The sequence below is a fragment of the Anopheles merus genome, chromosome 3R (assembly GCF_017562075.2).
Source record: "Anopheles merus strain MAF chromosome 3R, AmerM5.1, whole genome shotgun sequence".
In the NCBI taxonomy this organism is placed as follows: Eukaryota; Metazoa; Arthropoda; class Insecta; order Diptera; family Culicidae; genus Anopheles; species Anopheles merus.
In genome coordinates this window covers 49,189,630-49,208,877 of record NC_054084.1, presented here as the reverse complement: position 1 = coordinate 49,208,877, position 19,248 = coordinate 49,189,630, and the positions used below count along the sequence as shown (strand labels likewise).

Genomic DNA, 19,248 nt, shown 5'->3' with positions numbered 1-19,248 from the left:
TTGGAAATTCAGTGTTGTAATTAAACAAAATTTACCCAAATAGGCCAGAATTCGTCTTTCGAGCTCTTATAAAGTGGGAGTCCATCAATGTTTATATTTAGCGATATACTGTCCAGCTGATGAATTGCTGGGAACGCCTGCTCAAGGCACGCTCCAACTCCATTATGCCAATATTTATCATCACCTATCGTGTCTGTTTCTACATTTCGGTCAGTTTTTAGAAAAGTCCGTGGATCTTTCGGAAAAACTCCCGGTATCCTTTTGTCAAGTAAACCCATAAGCGACTTCAGGGCTTTTTTCTTATGTTGAAACGGACTGAACAGCTTTGAAGATCGTTGTACAGTTGTTCATCATCATTAATAGAGTTTTGAACGGGAGTTACACTTGGGCGATGAATTTCATCATTTACAGCTGGGAAAAACATTTGTTGTCCCAGTTGTAGAGATTGTGTGGATTCCCGAGGCGTTGGTTTGATGTTTGTTGGTCCAACTGCATTTTGAAAAGGCTGATTTACTGCTCGTAATGTTTCCACTATTCTTATAGAATTTTATTCTGCTCAATTTGTCAGACATGATAGCTACTTTTGTTGGTACAAAAATATGACAACTAGCAACTATTTTTCCAACATTCTTTTTATAATGCTGACGTGTCGGTATTAAGAGATTATAGTTTTACCGAGCGTAATATTAGACAGGATGGTCTTATTGCTTTGAGTTTTAAATAGATCTTAAATCAACGGTTTTTAAAAGCTCTTTACAGCACATCTACAGTGCGATTAAAATCACCCAAAAAAACAACAATTTTGGTTTTAATAGGTGGTTTTGTAGGTGTTTTAAAATGTTTTAAAGATGCTCCTATTTCAAAGACTGCTTAGCAAGTAAAAATTGTGTATTACGACATTTATTTCTTAGGCCAATCATGATAAAACTTTGATACGACATGTTTAAGTCTAAAAAGCGTAGGAAATGTTCCTTGGGTATGGTGTTGTATTTGTCGCCTCAATAATGATAACAGACACAGCTTCAAAAGATTTGATTTTGTAGATTTAAACGTGTAAAAACTGTTTTGATTTTGATAACATACTTTTGGAAGAATTTTAAGGGCTATCTTGACCAGCAAAACAAAAGATAGAACGAAAATACATTTCACGAAACGTGCGCAAAAGCATAGACCATTACCTAAGCGCAGTTGTTGTGGCCCATTTTGACCCAGTGACGTTTCACAGTTTGTTTACATATGCCCATTTTGCCCAAGGGCTATGCCCATTTTACCCCGCGTGTCAAAAAAAACTTCTCGTAAAACATCAACTTTTATTTTACACTGTTTTCATGATTTTAAGTTGTTTTCATTCTATTTGGCCATTTTAATCCATAGATAAAGGGTGGAGGCATACAATAATGAAAGAAAAATTGTGTTTTGTGGCATATTCAAAGGAATATTCAGTAAACTGCTTAACATGCCCGGTTAAGCAGTCGGTTGAGCCGGTCTCATGGTACAGTCGTCAACTCGTACGACTTAACAACATGCCCGTCATAGGTTCAAGCCCCAAACAGACCGTGCCGCCATACGTAGGGCTGACTATCCTGCTATGGGGGGAAATCAATAAGTCACTGAAAGCCAACCCCACAAGTGGGTTGGCAGGCCTTGGCCGGCATCGGTTGTTGAGTCAAAGAAGAAGAAGAAGCTTAACATGCCCATTTTGCCCCGCTTTCCCCTACTCGTCTTTTGTTATTCATCTCTCGTGAAGTTGCGGTCGTGTCGAATTTAATGGTGGATTTAGTGGGCGATCCCAATTTTTGAACATAACTGATATTTTTTGTCCCTTTTAGCAATTTTAAGGTTACCCAATCACACATCGCCTGTACATTGGAATTTTGCATTTTGGTTTCGGGCCTCTGTCTTCATTCCGCCCGGGTGACTGGGTTCCCACACTGGCACTGATGGTTGAAGTAGCGTCGTTTCTGCAGTCCGATCGTTGCTCCTTAGTTTTATTGTCACATAAAGTACACTTCCCGTAAAACATATTCAAAAGAGTTTGCCAAAATTAGGAAAACCCCTGAAATCTCCTGTATCTAGTCGTGAGGTGCATCATCAGCGTCGTGCGAATAACAGCATCATGCATGGCTGCTGTTTAACAGGAAGTTCGCGTCCGTTCTTCGCAGATTTGTATGCTTTCTCCAGTGGCTGGTTGGTCCATGACTTCCGGTTACCCTTTTTTAAGGTTGTGTGATGACATCGGTAAATCAACAATTGATAGCACATGAAAAATATCTTTGCCACGGGGTAAAGTCTTTACACGTTAGTGTCATGATGCAAAACCACCAAAACGAAATATGTTTAATGCTTTTTTGTCATTTTTTCATCAGTTGTTTGCTCATATAAAACTTCCGAAAATATAAAGAATGCATATTTAAATAGCTTAAGATTAGTGTTGGGCATTGTGCGCGAGTGCGCACTGTGCGCACAGCACACCTCATTGTGCGCACTGCACAGCACACTTTGTACTGTGCGAGCACACTTCGCACAGTGCGCGCACTTCGCACAGTGCGCGCACTTCGCACAGTGCTCGCACTTCGCACTTTTCGCACAGTGCGTGCGCACTCCGCACTTTTCGCACACTTCGCACAGTGCGGGCACTTTTCGCACACTTCGCACAGTGCGGGCACTTTTTGCACACTCCGCACAGTGCACGCACTTTTCGCAAAGTGCGAGCACACTTCGCACAGTGCAAGCATATTTTGCTAATTTCGTGCAGTGCTTCACTTTGTACTGTGCGAGCACACTTCGTACCATGTTATAGGAAGTCAGGTGGTGTAGTACTGAGCATATTTTGTCAAACCGCCTTTTAGCATTAGCATCAGTTAGCATTAGCGACTCCGATCCGTTGGTGCAACGAGTTCAAGTCGGGGCGAATCAAAGGTCCATAAATCGCTTGCACACATTCATACCACACACATGCCCATCAACCCCCCACCCTCCCCCCACCCCTCTCGCCCTGTCCCATGTCCCCTTCTCTTTAGTTAATTACAAAATTTGACCTGGGGCTCCGAGTGAAAATTGTAATTTTTGTATTAAAACATGCCACACTGGCAATGAACTATGTTTCTCGCTCTACCCAATGGCTTGGGCCAACGATGATTAAATTGTATTGCTGCGCTGAACGCTGAAACACACGCGCACAGCTGAAATCAATACAATTTAATCATCTATGGCCCAAGGCATTGGGTAGAGCGAGAAACATAATTCTTTGCCAGTGTGGATGACCGGTGCACGAGCACACCGAAACTGCGCGGAGACATTTTCTGCGCGAATCGAATGCACAGAACGCTACGCTTGACCACCATCGAAAACCCGTTACACAACCACAAGCATACAACACATCCAGACAAAAATTTAAAGGCCCCGAAACACAATATCAACACAGCGGTCCGTAGCCGGAGAAATTATCAGGAAAAATCGGCTGACACCAAGCAAGCGTCTCTTTCAAACAACTATGAACTGTGAAGGTCGTAGGTAAACGACGCTCCAGTGGGTTGAGGTTTCTCTTGAATTTGGCTGAGATGAAACGTGTCTGTGCTTGTACTCGGAGCCACCGCTTTGCGATTGTGCAATACAGCGTTTTCGAGGATTATATAGACATGTTCGGCGAGTTGTAGATTTGTTCAGGCATATAATAGACTCTTTCAGCGAGATTTCGATTAATATTTCGATTAATATAAAGTTGCACTGGAGTTCTTCTGTTAATTCAACATTTTTGCCGAGAAAGTGTTTGGCTTCGTTTCTGCTCCTGTCACTCATCAGTTTGTGCTGAGTCATCGTTATGCAGTGCTCAACCTGCAATGCACCCACCGATAGTGCTAATTCGGTGTCCTGTGCCGGTGTTTGTGGTTCCAAGCATCACACCCATTGCACGGGGTTGTCTCGTGATTCTACTCGTGAGCTTGGGCGTAATAATCAGTTATTGTGGTTGTGCAAAACATGTCACGAGTTTCGCAATGGCACAAATTCACTTCTCACAAGTGAGATAGCAGCCCTACTCGAATTGGTGAAAGCAGATATTCTCACCACAATTGACTCATCTCTCTCTTCTCTTAGATCGGCTATCAAGAGCGATTTGCTTCCTGAGATCCTCGCTCTCGTTGATAAGCGAGCGCTAGCACCCATATTAGCTAAGCCGTCTGTTAGCAACGCATCGCTTACGCACACATCCACTAATGTATCGTCGCTCAATGCCACAAATACATCCAGAACGACTAAAACAGCTTCCGCTCGCCGTACATTTACTAACTCAACGGAGCTCACTGCTGATATCCAAGCTGCGAACGATACCAACACTGTAGAAGATTCTGACAACTGTAACCACTACAATCATCGTACTAAGCCGACTAGTGATGTTAGTGCTGGTAACTACCGAACAAATACACAAGCATCTTCTGATCCTGTTTTGAACCAAAACACCACCAACACGGGCATAGCCGAGAAAGTATGGTTATACTTCACGAACATCAAATCGCATGTCTCCGCTGATGATATGCGTGTGTGGCTTAAAGCTGTGCTACCAACGGACGATATTAATGTTTACCGTCTCACGGAAAAGGGTGTGAACCTGGACTCGATGTCCTTCATATCGTTCAAAGTGAGTGTTCCTAAATCTCTTAAGGAGCTTGCGCTGCAGTCTACTATTTGGCCAGTTTCACTTATTGTTCGGGAGTTTGTTGCTCGTGGCCTACCAAAGCAACGTGTACATGAAAGGGCTCGATTTGACCCTTCTGAGCTTATTTCGCATCGTACAAATAGTGAAAATTGCTCTTCAGCTGTGCCAAAAACTACCGCTCATCCGGATCATTTTTTGGAACATCGATCGCCACCCCCACAGCGCGGGATTCTATCACCATCCCAGTTGACCGAGATTCTAGAGGCTATTCAACTGGAGTTTCCTCCCACACCGCCTCAGTTATCACCGGGGGTGGGGCTTCAATCACAATTCAATCTCAGCAACAGAACAGCTCACAATTAATAGACCCATTCGTGATATATTACCAAAATGTTCGAGGCCTTCGCACCAAATACAATGAATTGCGCCTTTCTGCGAATGAATCAGGGTTTGAAATGCTTGCCCTTACTGAAACCTGGTTAAATGAATCGATTCCATCCAACATGGTCCTTGATAGTGATGCCTACAACATATACCGCTGCGATCGAAGCAGGTTAAACAATGAACGTTCGCGTGGGGGTGGTGTGCTACTTGCATGTTCCGTTCGATATCCTTCTGTGGCACTTAACATTAATCAACCCACGCTTGAAGCTTTATGTATACGTGTTTCTTTTTCTAAGTTTCGTCTTTATGTGGGGATTGTTTATGTGCCACCGTATTTGAGCAGCGACCGCAACTATTTGGAATCCCTTTCTGCTTTCATCAGTGATGCATACATGCAAATGAAACCGAATGATCATCTTATCCTTCTGGGCGACTTCAACCAACCTGCATTAGAGTGGTCGCTTTCTACCGTAGTAAGGCCAGATTCATCTTCAGCTATAAGACATTATGTGCCACATATTTCTTCGAATACATCCAGTTCCTGCTTTTTGGATATGTTAAACTTGCATGAACTCTATCAGCTGAACGGGGTGCATAACCATTTAAATCATTATTTGGACCTGGTGCTCTCCAACTCTGCTGCAGCAGCTTGTTGTTCTGTGTATCCTGCTTCGTCACTGCTCCTGCCCCAGGATGCCCATCATCCTGCCCTAGAAATTGCGTTACCGTCTTCTTTATTTAGGGCTAGTAGGGTTAGGAATGTATTACCTTCTGCTCCTAATTCATTGAGTGTTCGTTATAATTTTCGGCTCACAGACTATCGTAAACTTAATTCAATTCTATCTCGTTCCGACTGGTCTTTTTTTATCAATGTACATCGGTCGACGAGGCTGTCCAATCGTTTAATGCTTTGTTAACCTCTGCACTCCTTTCATGTACACCTATTTTTCGTTCCCCTCCTAATCCTCCCTGGTCCAATCGTACTCTTCGCAACCTGAAAAAGGATAGAATGAAATATCTTAGCAGGTATCGTCTGAACCGATCTGCATTCAACTTTCGTTTATTTAAGTACGCTGCCTCTGCGCATCGACTATACAACAGGGCTCGTTTTGAGGCCTATTCGAGTAGACTGCAATCGCGTTTCCGTTCTGATCCAGCATCCTTCTGGCAATTTGTTAGAATACGAAGAGGGTGCAATACGTTACCTAATGAAATGGTACTTGATTCTCGAACTGCCTCTACGCCTGTTGAGATCTGTGAGCTATTCTCTGCACATTTTTCCCACATGTTTGAGCCACCGGTTAGTGACCCTAACCTTATTGAGGGTGGGCTTCTCTACACGCCAGAGAACTTAATTAATCTCTCCGATATTTCGGTTAGCTCTGAAACAGTTGTACAGGTGTTATTTGGGTTGAAACGTTCTTTTACTCCTGGTCCAGATGGCATTCCTGCCTCTGTTTTAATAAACTGTAAGGACGTGCTTGCTCCACACCTTGCTAAAATTTTCAACCTTTCACTTTCTCTTGGGGTTTTTCCTGCTCTTTGGAAATCCTGTTGGCTTTTTCCGGTACACAAAAAGGGCTGCCGTAGCATTGTTTCTAATTATCGTGGGATAACCCAAACATGCGCCACAGCAGAAACTTTTGAGCTATGTATCCTTCCAACCATACTTCATAGTTGTAGTTCTGCTATTAGCCCTAAACAGCATGGGTTTATGCCTGGTAGGTCTACTTCAACTAATCTCATGTCTTTTGTTTCCAATATTTTTAGATCTTTTGAGGCCGGTACCCAACTTGATGCAATATACACCGACTTTCATGCTGCTTTTGATAGTTTACCTCACTCTTTATTATTAGCTAAATTGTCTAAACTTGGTTTTGGTGATGGCATTATAAGCTGGCTGTCCTCATATTTAAGTAATCGATCATGCAGGGTTAAAACCGGGTCGTACTTATCTGAGGAGTTTTTTTGTACGTCAGGTGTCCCTCAGGGTTGTGTGCTTAGTCCACTTCTGTTTTCTTTGTTCATCAATGATGTTTGTAATGTTTTACCTCCTGATGGTCATCTTCTTTATGCGGATGATATCAAAATCTTTTTACCTGTGTCTTCTTCTTCTGATTGTCTGAGACTTCAGCATTACCTCAATGCATTTGTTCATTGGTGTTCATCCAATTTACTTCGCCTCGTGTTATGTCCATCCGTGACCTTGGTATTATACTTGATTGTCGTCTTAACTTTAAACTGCAGCTTGATGAGGTGCTACTAAAAGCAAACCGAACCCTTGGGTTTATCTTACGTTTTACCTCTATTTTTAGAGATCAAAGCATCCTAAGAATCCTTTATTGTGCTTTGGTAAGGCCTATTCTTGAATATGCTAGTATCATCAGGAATCCTCCCACCATTGATGGCTGTTCGAGAATTGAAAGCATTCAGCGCCTCTTTACCAGGATTGCTTTTCGTCGTTTGTTCGGTGCTGCCTCACTACCTCCCTATGAAACGCGATTGCAGTTATTCAATCTTCACTCTTTAAGCTTCCGCCGCCAAGTGTTTCAGGCTTGTTTTATTGGTGGCTTATTACTTTCTGCTACTGATGCTCCTGATTTACTCTCGTCCATCTCGCTGTATGTTCCCTCTCGTTCTCTTCGTCCACGTGATCCTCTGTCAATTGAAACACGTCATACTCTTTATACTTTCAATGACCCTCTTCTGTCCTGTTTCAGATTGTTTAACCACTTTTACTATCTCTTTGATTTCGACTCCTCTCTTAACTCTTTCCGTAACCGTATTTTTTCTTCTAATTCCCTTTAATTATTCTCCTTAGTTTTCTATTACTCTCTTTTTTTTGTTAAGTTTATGATAGTCTCTACGCTCTACCCTTGTTTTTTTCTTTTCTTTTTTGCTAGGTCAAGACTAGGTTAGTTAGGCTTAGTTTTTCATGAATCATTTTGTTTTTTTTGTTAGTATTTAATAAGTTTTAAGTCCATTATATTTAGCCTTGATGGCAGATATTGTATTAAATAAATGAAATGAAATGAAATGAAATGAAATATACAGTCAGTCCAAAAAGTATTCGTCTAGCTGAATATTTTACAGAAAAAGGCGAATTATGGCCGCAATAGGCATGGGGCGATAAAAGTAATGATGAGGTTTGCTAAAGGGACCATCAATACACACGTTTTGCTAAAACATAAGCATTTAAATAGTGCAATAGCAACCAACATACATAAAAAACTAAAAAAGTCGTTTGATGGGCGCGCAAAAAGTATTCGTCCATCTAGCTTTTGAATTATTTACGCTGGGCAAACACAACGTAGACGTGAATTAAATTTATTATTATCAATTTACTGGTGACTTCCTTCTAAAATAATGCATTTCTATAGTTTCAATTGCTCTTCAAGCGGTCAGAGAGGCACTAAAGGCGGGGGAGTTAAATGATTGGAGCATGATGGCGATAATCGTATCTTTAACTTATGCATAACCTATCCTTCCCATTTTTGAAGGTTACAAAATGTGTGGAAGGGCTCGTTCCTTCATTTGATCAGAGTTTGGCCATTTTTCTGACACTAATAGTGTGACAAACTGCCATGTAAGCAGCCATCCTTGACGGTTAATCTAACGAAAGAAGCGGTTTAATGTCCAAAAAATCAAATTTTACCATGGAATCAGTGCATTTTGAGATGGCCAATAAGAAAAGGAAAATATATGGGTCACATTTGGTTGATGGGTCATGCTGCATTTCATCGTAGCGGGTCATGTAATAGCTTGAATGAGTGAGTTGTTACAAACATGTTTTGTTTGAATAATACCATACACAGAAAGTGGCCAAATCTGTTAAGGTGCATCAAATAATGCAGGAATTTATTTCAAATTAGGCTCTACTAACATTTTAAAACATGTTTAAATCGCCAAGGTCATACGGCCGACGTCTACCATAGCGAAAACAGTCTACTAAGATCCAACATCAAAATCTCGGGTAATGGTAGCATCATAGAGTCATGATACTAGGACTCAGTGAGGTAAGCTGAGCTAAAAAAAAAAATTCAAAATGATAGGAGACGAGGTGGGGAAACATATTAATGGAGTTTTTAAGTACTTTGGGTGCCAGTTTTGAGAAATTGTACTTAAAATGTATCACATGTTTCAGAACAGTCGAGCTGGAGAACAAACAGGGCATTGTCATTTGCCCAAAACGCCAAACCTGCTGAAACCAAACTGATGAAAATGATTTAGTAGACTCTCAATATGATATCAGTTGCCATTTTTCAATGGAACTTGGCCACGTAGTCCGGAAATGCAATATTTCTATCAGAGCATAATTGTAACAAGTCTTGTAGGATGAGTGGATCAAAAATACGCCTTTTTAAAGGTTCAAATGAGTTCTTGAATTGTGCAAGTAGTCACCAATAGTCATAAATGCAATAAGAAACAAGATCATTAATTTTTTTAATTCCATAACTTTTGTTTTCATACTCATTTTATGCCAAAAGTCTGATAGACGAATACTTTTTGCGCGCCCATCAAACGACTTTTTTAGTTTTTTATGTATTTTGGTTGCTATTGCACTATTTAAATGCTTATGTTTTAGCAAAACGTGTGTATTGATGGTCCCTTTAGCAAACCTCATCATTACTTTTATCGCCCCATGCCTATTGCGGCCATAATTCGCCTTTTTCTGTAAAATATTCAGCTAGACGAATACTTTTTGGACTGACTGTATATCTCGCTGAAAGAGTCTATTATATGCCTGAACGAATCTACAACTCGCCGAACATGTCTATATAATCCTCGAAAACGCTGTATTGCACAATCGCAAAGCGGTGGCTCCGAGTACAAGCACAGACACGTTTCATCTCAGCCAAATTCAAGAGAAACCTCAACCCACTGGAGCGTCGTTTACCTACGACCTTCACAGTTCATAGTTGTTTGAAAGAGACGCGTGCTTGGTGTCAGCCGATTTTTCCTGATAATTTCTCCGGCTACGGACCGCTGTGTTGATATTGTGTTTCGGGGCCTTTAAATTTTTGTCTGGATGTGTTGTATGCTTGTGGTTGTGTAACGGGTTTTCGATGGTGGTCAAGCGCAGCGTTCTGTGCATTCGATTCGCGCAGAAAATGTCTCCGCGCAGTTTCGGTGTGCTCGTGCACCGGTCATCCACACTGGCAAAGAATTATGTTTCTCGCTCTACCCAATGCCTTGGGCCATAGATGATTAAATTGTATTGATTTCAGCTGTGCGCGTGTGTTTCAGCGTACGCACAACTGTACGGATTGTGCGAAAAGTGCACGCACTGTGCGAAGTGTGCGTAAAGTGCGGAGTTCGCACGCACTGTGCGTAAAGTGCGAAGTGCGCTTACTGTGCGAAGTGCGCGCACAGTGCGGAGTGTGCGCACAGTGCGGAGAGCGCGCACAGTGCGAAATGTGCACCGCACACTGAGATGTGTGTGCGTGTACGCACAGCACACTTAATTGTGCTATTTTACCCAACACTACTTAAGATCCATAGTAGCCAAATTAAATCCACAAACGAGCGCACGATTGAAAATTAGTTTGTACAAATTTGACAGAAATCATGCCAAAAATGGTTCTCAAATGTGTTGTCACACCTCCAGATTGGATACTATATTGTTGAATAATTCACTAATAAATTTTATCCAGTTTTTATGACAAGTTCTATCTTTCCCAGTCTATCCAGTCCAGTCTATCTTTCCCGCAATGCCCGTGTTTACTTACCATCCTCTAGATAACGATTTTTGAAAACGTATGATATAATAATTTGGAATTGAAGTATCGATAAAACCGGCAAACAAAGCATAAAGAACCGGGAAAACTCCAAAAAAATCCGGGAAAAACCGGGAAAAAACCGGGAATTTAAAATCCTGATTCAAGTGGTCACCCTGGTTATAGTTGGTCATGTACCCATTTTATACTTAAATAATACCCATTTTTATAGAATAACGTCACAAAAAATATCTTTTGTTTTTCATCAAAAACCATAGCTATGAATGAAAAATGAGCTCGACGGCATCGTCCATCGATAGAGGAACGTCTAATTTACGATCACACCAAATCTTGGCGCTTTCAACACACTTGATCACACACAAATCCACAATTTCAGGCGTATCGAGTACTAATCGAGCAGATATGGTGATACAATTTCGAGCAAATGTCACTTGAGTAGAATCGTAAAGGGCCCCAATGTTGGAAATAGTTGTCATAAAAAAAAAACTTCTTGTGGAGGCGTATCAAAATTATTCGGTATTTCTCTGAAAACTAATGGAAAGTAACACATATTGATAGGTTTTTTTAATCTATCATTGTGTTGTGTACACCTAGAGATACTGAGCGCAGCACAACTGCTCAGCCCTTTCGCCACGTGGCAAGGGCTTGATATACGCATTCGGGTTAGTTCAGCCCTGCTCGTGAACGAAGGGCCCGGGATCGCTCTCTTCATTTTTTATCCACCAGTCTGGTATCTGGTCTCGTTTTGCTTTGTATAGTGTGCATCTTGTAATCGCGTTTATTTTATGTAAATACATGAACCTTGGGATAAGCTCTGCATATTATGCTATCTTTGATAGCTGCTCGAAAACTGATATACGATCCAAACAGCTGATACGCAGAAATTTCAGCCTACGATCTTAAAAAAGGAAGGGGCCTACAGCCAGGGTAAAACTACAACGCGTTTTTTTGGAATCCCTGACAATCTAATAAGGCTAGTTAAAATGACTATGACCAACATCACTTGCCAGGTGACGGTGGATGGGAAATTCTCAGGGCCTTTTGCTCATAATCTTGGAAATTTTTTCGCAATATTGGCGCAATCTAAAACTGTATGGAAATGACGATGCCATCTGCCTTCCCTAACCTTAAATATATTCGTTAGTATAAAAATCCTATTTTTCGAAGTGTGTTTATAGTTATGATAGGACCCTAAATTCGTTTTATTGTAATAAGTTGCGTAATAATGGTTCAATAATTTTGAAAAAAAAAATATAGAAAAATGTAAAATAAAATAATAAGTGAAATGTGAGATAATTCATACATTCACTGTTTGTATCTATCTAGTCCGGATTTTCCGAAAATCACGAAAAACTACAGAAGAACGTCGATTATCCGGGCCGCTCGGGACCGGACCAAGGACTATGTATTTAGAAGGTTGATTTTTATCGCTTTTGCTGGGTGACATTGTGGGAGACATCTGTCAATCCCTGCATACGAATTTCATTACCCCTCACCAGCCCTCCCCGATTTTTATACCAAAGCCACCGGAACAGTTCTGTCAAGTCGTGAAATGTCATTTTTCTCTAAACAACTTCATCTTGTCATTTTAAAACACCTTGGACCGGACGGTTGCCGGTTAATCGATTTACACGGATAATGGTCCAAGAAATGTCAAATTCATATACAAATTATAACATTCACTTGTTTTATGATTAATTTACTCTGAATCAATCGGTTAATCGGTGAGAAGAATATTATTTTAATCAATAACTATAGGTTTTACGACTGTTCATGAACAAAAACGAATTTCGAAAATACCAATAGACACTACAGAGCTGCACAAAAAATTGGTTGCCCACTTGACTATCACTGCAAATGTTCGCCGTACGCTTGAGCAGCTGTCACATTTAAATGCTCGGTTAAACCGCCCGCCGGTTAATCCACCCCCGGATAATCGATGTTCTACTGTACTGTCCATATAGCTATGGTAAGCGCTGTATGACAAAATAAGATGCGCCAATATTTTTGCGTTCACACGCAACGAATCTTCGTCAGATACAATAACTGTCATTTAACAAAATAATTCGTAAAATATGGGTTGTTATTCTAAGAAATGCACAATATATCACCGTTAAAACACTTTAGAATTGAGAGCAATCAACAAATAATTTTTAAACACAAAAAACACGATATTTAGTTCGATCTTTCAAAAGATTGCTAGCAAATATGTTTGTTACCTATCCAGCGATAGCTGAACTATTCGGTTCAGCTTTGATTCTGTTCACGGTGACGCTCGCGGTAAAATTGTGGCGCTCATCGCCTGCTGTCATGCCCTCGCTACCTAGCTGTCATTTTGACGTTTTCGGGGGGTAGCCCTCTCATCCTACATATATGTTATCAGAATATGCCGTGTGAGAACGCGGCTAATAGCTGCTCTTCAAGATGGGACTGGAGAGGCTTACCGTCGAAATGCATCAGCTGATCGTGAAAGTCTGGGGGCAGGAGGAACTACCGGAGCTGGGTGTTATTCACCCAGTATACAAAAAGGGTGACAGGCTGGACTGCTTGAATTTTTGAGCCATCACGGTCCTTAATGCCGCCTACAAGATCTTTTCCCAGATCCTGTTCTGCAGACAAATTAGGTCGGCAGCTACCAACCAGGGTATGTTGGAGGCAAATCCACCACCAACCAAATTTTTTCTCTTCGGCAAATCCTTCAGGAGTGCCGAGAGTGTTAGATCCCTACGCATCACCTGTTCATCGACTTCAAGGCAATCTACGACCTAGGCCAGAGTGAGCTATGGACTATCATGTTTGCGAAGGTGTGTACGCCTCACTCACATGATATCGATATCATCGGCGAGATCACTGCGAAGGCGTGTACGCCTCACACACCCCGACACAAAAAAGAAACAGCCAGAATTGGATTGAGGATCAATGCGACGAAGTACCTGCTGGCCGGAGGTACAACCCCATTGGGAGACAGTGTATTAGTTGACGGCGACAATCTTCGGACTTCAACATCAGCAGCGAAATCCAGAGACGAATTGTGAAAGGAAAAAGTGCCTACCATGGGCTGTACCATTTGATGAGAACCATCGGAGGGTTCTGCGGTGCTATCGTCAACTCGGACGACTTAACAACATGCCCATCCTGGGTTCAAGCCTCGTATGGACCCAGGACATGATATTTGTAGCATGCCAGTATCGAAAGGCTATATCGGCCGGGACGGCCCGTTACCCCTAAAAGAAGGTTATTTATTTCAGCTACTTTTTTGTAGAAATGTTGCCGCGGCGTTTTCATGCATCCGGTTCTACAGTGGCGGCCACATAAAGTATCTATATTCTGGCTTTGAGGTTTCCTGGACAGTTCCTCGAGTCAATTGATGACATTATTTAGATTAGCAATGTTTCATCCAAAAATTAGGCCGATATATGAACAAATATAAAAAAATATGTAAAAGCACGAATCTATTGAATTCTAACTATAAAGAGAAGTCTCTTTGAGATGAAACTTCAAGTTACCGTCAGTTTAGAGAGATATTTATGTTGAAGAAAATTAATGAAGGTGTAGCTATGGAGTATGAATAAGGATCAATCAGAGCTTTTTTGTCACCGAGCTCATGAACTGCTCGATTTTGTTGTGCAGGTGCTCTCTAGCAACATTGAGCGAGGGGTTGAGAAGTTTTCGATCGCTTTGCGTAGCGAGCTGCGATGACAGACACCCGCTGCGCAAAGCGATCGAAAACTCAGCGTCTCGCTCAATGTAGCTAGAGAGCAAGAACCAATAAAAAAAGGATGAAAAGATGGTGAAGAGGGGAAGGAGGGGAGAAAGAGAACGTGGGTGTGAACTATTTTGCGGCCATAATCATTTTTGAACCAACATGGTCGCGTACCGGAGCTTTTTTTGTCAGAAAGAGACAAACACATACAGCGTGCTCTCTCGAACGACCGTAAACGCTTCAATAGATCAAAAGCTTCGATCGGTTCTTCGGATGTTTCTGCTCGCTTTCTCGATCGGTTTCGGCGGAAAGCGAGCTAGAAAGCGAGCTCAAAAACTGCTCGATTTTGTTGTGCGGGAGTTGTTATGTTGCGCTCCGTGTTATGCTGTGTGGAGTCCTTGGGTCATACAAATTGACAACTAATTTTGGAAAAGCTCCTTTTGACAGAATGGGTGAAATAAATTTCCATAGGAACGGTTCGCTCTGTTCTTCAGCGCGGTAAGGATCTAAGAAATTGAACAGTTACGGTTTTGTTTATTATTAGTGATTGCCTCGCCATATCAACGATATCAAAGTAGTACACTGATAGGTATTTTTTTTACAATTGCATAAAAAAAAATTTTGCTCGCACGTTTTGTGAAAACGGATCTCGGGCAGCATTGTTATTCACGCCGGAAAGTAGAACTGGGACAAAATAAAGGCTGCACCGTGAACCTCGAATACCATCAAAACTATTCGGAATGAGAAGGAAAACTACATCGAAGGTTTTTTAGAAATTTACCAAATGAAGTTCAACAGTTTGGAGTTTGGTGAAGATGAAAGAAATATTAATCTAGCAACAATAAAGAGCAATTATTTTTGAAAATTATCATAATTATCAATGTACGAAATCCTTCCCAGGGAGTCCTTCGATGGCCAGTAATCGATGCCTAGGGCGAATATTTCAATTGATTTCAATAGATTGCAAAGCAAACTACATTTTCTTTTAAATAATCCTAAATGATTTTTTTATACATTTTCATGTATTTTGCTTTAGGTAATTGTCAAATTACAGGTACTCGGAACACGCAGTAAATACAAAACACTCATTTGAGCAACAGCCTGATCATGTGGTGGCAAGATGCAGATTGATCACAAATTTGACTCGTGAGCTGGATGACCCTCTCTGTACTTAAACGTTCTATTGCTCATTTACAGGGGTAGATTGCAAAACACCTATGGTTTTTTTGCAACCAGCTATGGAGCGCTCGGATATAGCGCTTAGTTTTGTTTAATCTAGTTTCCGTAATTCCGTGGAAATGTGAGGTAACTGAGAGCTCAACTTGTTCTTAAATTTATCTTCCTTACAATCTTACTGTCACTGAATTATGATAGTAAATGGGCAATGGATTCCAATAACATTGCACTGATAAATGACCGTCTTACTATTAAGTGTTTAAAACAACGCTCAATAGCTAAAGTGATGAGCAAAATGAACCTGAAGGCAATTGATCCGGAGATCAACTCCAGATTTATCCGTGGGGTTTGGGCTCAGCTCACTATTTATTATTAGCTTCCAGAAATTATTTTGATTAAATTATTTATTTGAATTATTAAACAATGTATTGAACGTTGCTCAAAATTAAAATTTTAGAAATTTAAACAAAATAATTTACTTGAAAAATGTTAGGATAATGCAAAGTCAATCGTTGAGCGAATCCAAATAAAATAATCAAGTAAACAATAATTCACGAAATTTACCAATTCAACTTTATCAAAAATCTGGAAACAACTGGAAACCCATAGAAAACCCAGTATACGGTTTTGGTCGGTAAGCAGATAGACGATCGAAGTTTTGCTGATGAAAACAGCAAATATAGCTTGGGATTAGGGTTTCTTGCAAGCTTGCTTTTGTAGTGTTAATATTTTGCCTTACGTATTAAGCACGGTTCCGAGCAAAACGAATTCAATAGGAGCCATTAGGTTTCAATCGGAATGATCCGGATTAAATTGGAGTCAATTGGACCTGTATTCGCTCGGAGTAGCCGTATTCGAAGCCATATTTATTTTGGAGTCGGATCCGGATTAAGAATATCGTTGTCGGGGTGGATTCACGAATCCAATTCGGAACTCCCATCACTAAATTAGATGTTTCTAACTGTCATAGTTTTTACGGCATTAAGTAGCATTATTTCTTCATGTAGGTGATGTACTCGCTAATTACTTGTTTAAAATACATTCAATACATTTTGCAATACAAATCAATACATTTTGCTTGGAAGAAAAATTAATACAAGTTACTACTGTCATGACTGAAACTGACTTGATGTGGCAAAAAACAGATATATTATAATATTGTTCAGATGACAGCACGACTGATCTCCCATGTTGAACTATATAAAAAGGCAAAAATCTGAACAAGGGTTGCATGGTTTATGAGTTACTTCAGAATAATCTGTTACTTGAAAAAGTTTTACAACTTCTGGTAATTGGTAAGGAGGGGGAAATTGAGAAGCTTTTTTTCTATTTGAAATAAGATGCATTTGAATTTTAGTTAAATTCAAAACATAAATAAATCACACTCAAGCCTTACACTAAACCGAATGAACGAAATAATCACGAAAAACATATCAAGCTGTCAATTCAAACTGATTGCTTGCTGCAAATACGCATTTATCTAGTATTGCGTACTGCATACTGCAGATTATTCCATTCATGTTCCGAAAAATATTTCAGGCTGGTGGAACTAGGTTATTAAATATATTTTATAAAACAGCCTCACATGTGGTGAATAGGTATGGTCTCCTTATGAAAAAAAAAAAACAAACAAACAATCTTGTCATGTAACAGTAGTACAGTATACGCTTGGTAATTGGCACGCTTGCTAATCCCCACTTTTGACAACCAAATTCACGCAAAGAAACATTTTTCAGTCAAAAGCAGTGAAACTTTATAGAAAAGAAAAATACTTTTCTATTTTTGTAAATATAAACTTTCTTTGTAAAACACGAAGGGCTAGATCTATTATAATTAACTCATGGAACGAGACAAAAATATGAAGTTTTTACAAACATATCAAAACGTTATTTGAAAACCTGCATTTTCTCTCTGTGAGCTCGTTACGCGTATGTTGAGGATATCGAGGTGTGAGATTCCCTATGAAGATCGTGGCAAAAGAGATCAAGCTCTTACTGTCTACCCACCAGGTAATTATAAACTGAACAGTCTCCAATATGAATGAGTGAACGGTACCAACCGATAGGTATACCCATCCTATGAAGAGGATTTGTAAACGGATACGTCCTCCACTAAAATCGATTTGATCCTACCTGTATCATGTCGTTTTAAACGTCTACTTCTGCTTCGTTCACTATTTAAAAAAATCCAATCATTTGTGATGAGCTTTAGTTAGTTTAGTTAGTTTAGTGCAGAATATTTTTTTAAGTTATAAAGGGCAAGTTTTTGTTACAGCCCTCGCATTTGCGAGAATTACATTATATGACTAAATTCGTATTGTATCGTCTTTCTATTTATTTCCATAAAAATATTTTATTCCATAACATTTTACCTGACAATAAGCGTTACAATTCGCTTGTGATAAGTTCCAGTTCCTTTATACCTACATTTCCTCAATATGATACTCATGCACGCTTATAAAGCCGATATGTCATGCATTTTTGTAATACAAGCATTAGATTTCGGTTGAGTTTTTCTTCCTTTATATTATTATTTACTCTAAGGATATGTATCGATGTTGCTTTTGTTTGTTGGTTTGGATGTAACTTATTATTGATAGCAGCATATTTACAATTACTAGCTAATTTTCTTTTCTAGCGTATATTTCCCTACTATTTTTTCTTTGTTTAGTTTGTAGCAACATGGTTTGAATCATTTAAACATATTTAATCAAATAATCTGATCAAATCAACTACATATAATTATAGCTTTCAACAGAAAAATAGCATCTGCTATGCCAAACTGAATCTAAACATTCGAAAATTTTGTTTTACAGTTGGCTAACTGTGCTATCTCATTCTAAATGTCATGTTGCTTTTATATTCCAACCAAAAAGCAAAGCAACTACAGTTATAATAGTTTTCATATTTCTGAATATTATTTCTTTCAAACACACAGCCCCACTGACTCCGGTTGTTGATATTTCGTAGCTGTCATCATTTCGATTACCACCTATTATTAAATCTGCATCCAAATTAGTCAAGAATATGAAAAGAAAGAATATGCATTATTTATACAACCAAAACCATTTCAAATAACAATTCTACGATTTTACCTTTTCTTTTGCTATTGCTATCCATTTCTTCATCGATGAAATCATTAGCTTCATAAAAATGGCTACCTTTTCGTGATTTATCTGAAAAATAAGCAGTATGAAAATTAATAATTTTTCATCATTCTTTTGTGTAAATATACAATTTGAGAAGTTAGATAACCAATGGTAAATTTTTTTGTTTTGAAATTAGTCAAAAAATATAAACATTTGCATATCATTATCGGAATGCTTTAACCAAATGCGAACATTGAAACTATTTGTCATATAATGTTTTTATTCACACAATGTACGAAAAAACACAATATGTCTTTTTTTTTGTTATCAGTCCGGTCCGCGGGTCAAATCCGGCCCGCTGCAACATTCAATGATTCATGCATTTTTCTCGTGATAATATTTTTTTCTTCCATTATTTCTTCTGAATTTCACACATCGAAGAACAAACTTGTTTTTTGCCCGAAATTCGACCAATTTTTTGACCGAATATAAACTTTTATGTCTA

The 19,248-nt window shown here is 39.6% G+C and overlaps 2 protein-coding genes across 6 annotated transcripts in view; one reads left to right on the top strand and one right to left on the bottom strand.

Annotated features, from left to right (window-relative positions):
* The first annotated feature begins 3,733 nt into the window (after positions 1-3,733).
* LOC121597686 lies at positions 3,734-5,017 on the top strand. The gene is made up of 2 exons (XM_041923662.1): positions 3,734-4,019; positions 4,096-5,017. Exons 1-2 carry the CDS (start codon positions 3,979-3,981, stop codon positions 5,015-5,017), a joined length of 963 nt encoding a protein of 320 aa, XP_041779596.1. The 5' UTR covers positions 3,734-3,978.
* A 10,707-nt stretch (positions 5,018-15,724) lies between these two features.
* The window catches only part of LOC121597570 (lachesin-like), a 32,572-nt gene continuing 29,048 nt past the window's right edge, over positions 15,725-19,248 (bottom strand). For 3 of the 5 annotated variants that reach the window (XM_041923412.1, XM_041923415.1, XM_041923413.1), the window contains exons 10-11: positions 18,750-18,830; positions 15,726-18,658 (exon numbers count right to left, since the gene is read on the bottom strand). In XM_041923412.1, coding sequence (XP_041779346.1) covers positions 18,501-18,658; positions 18,750-18,830 — 239 coding nt within the window. In that variant the 3' untranslated portion in view covers positions 15,726-18,500. Of the gene's footprint in view, positions 18,659-18,749; positions 18,831-19,248 lie in introns of all 5 variants that reach the window. The other 2 variants (XM_041923417.1, XM_041923416.1) reach the window with 1 other exon arrangement.

What these genes read in the sequence shown, in the direction of transcription:
- LOC121597686 (XM_041923662.1), top strand. Translation starts at nt 3,979, where the DNA reads ATGTCACGAGTTTCGCAATGGCACAAATTCACTTCTCACAA. An exon ending in CACAAATTCACTTCTCACAA is followed by an intron (nt 4,020 to 4,095) that starts GTGAGATAGCAG and finishes CTCTTCTCTTAG; the next exon opens with ATCGGCTATCAAGAGCGATT.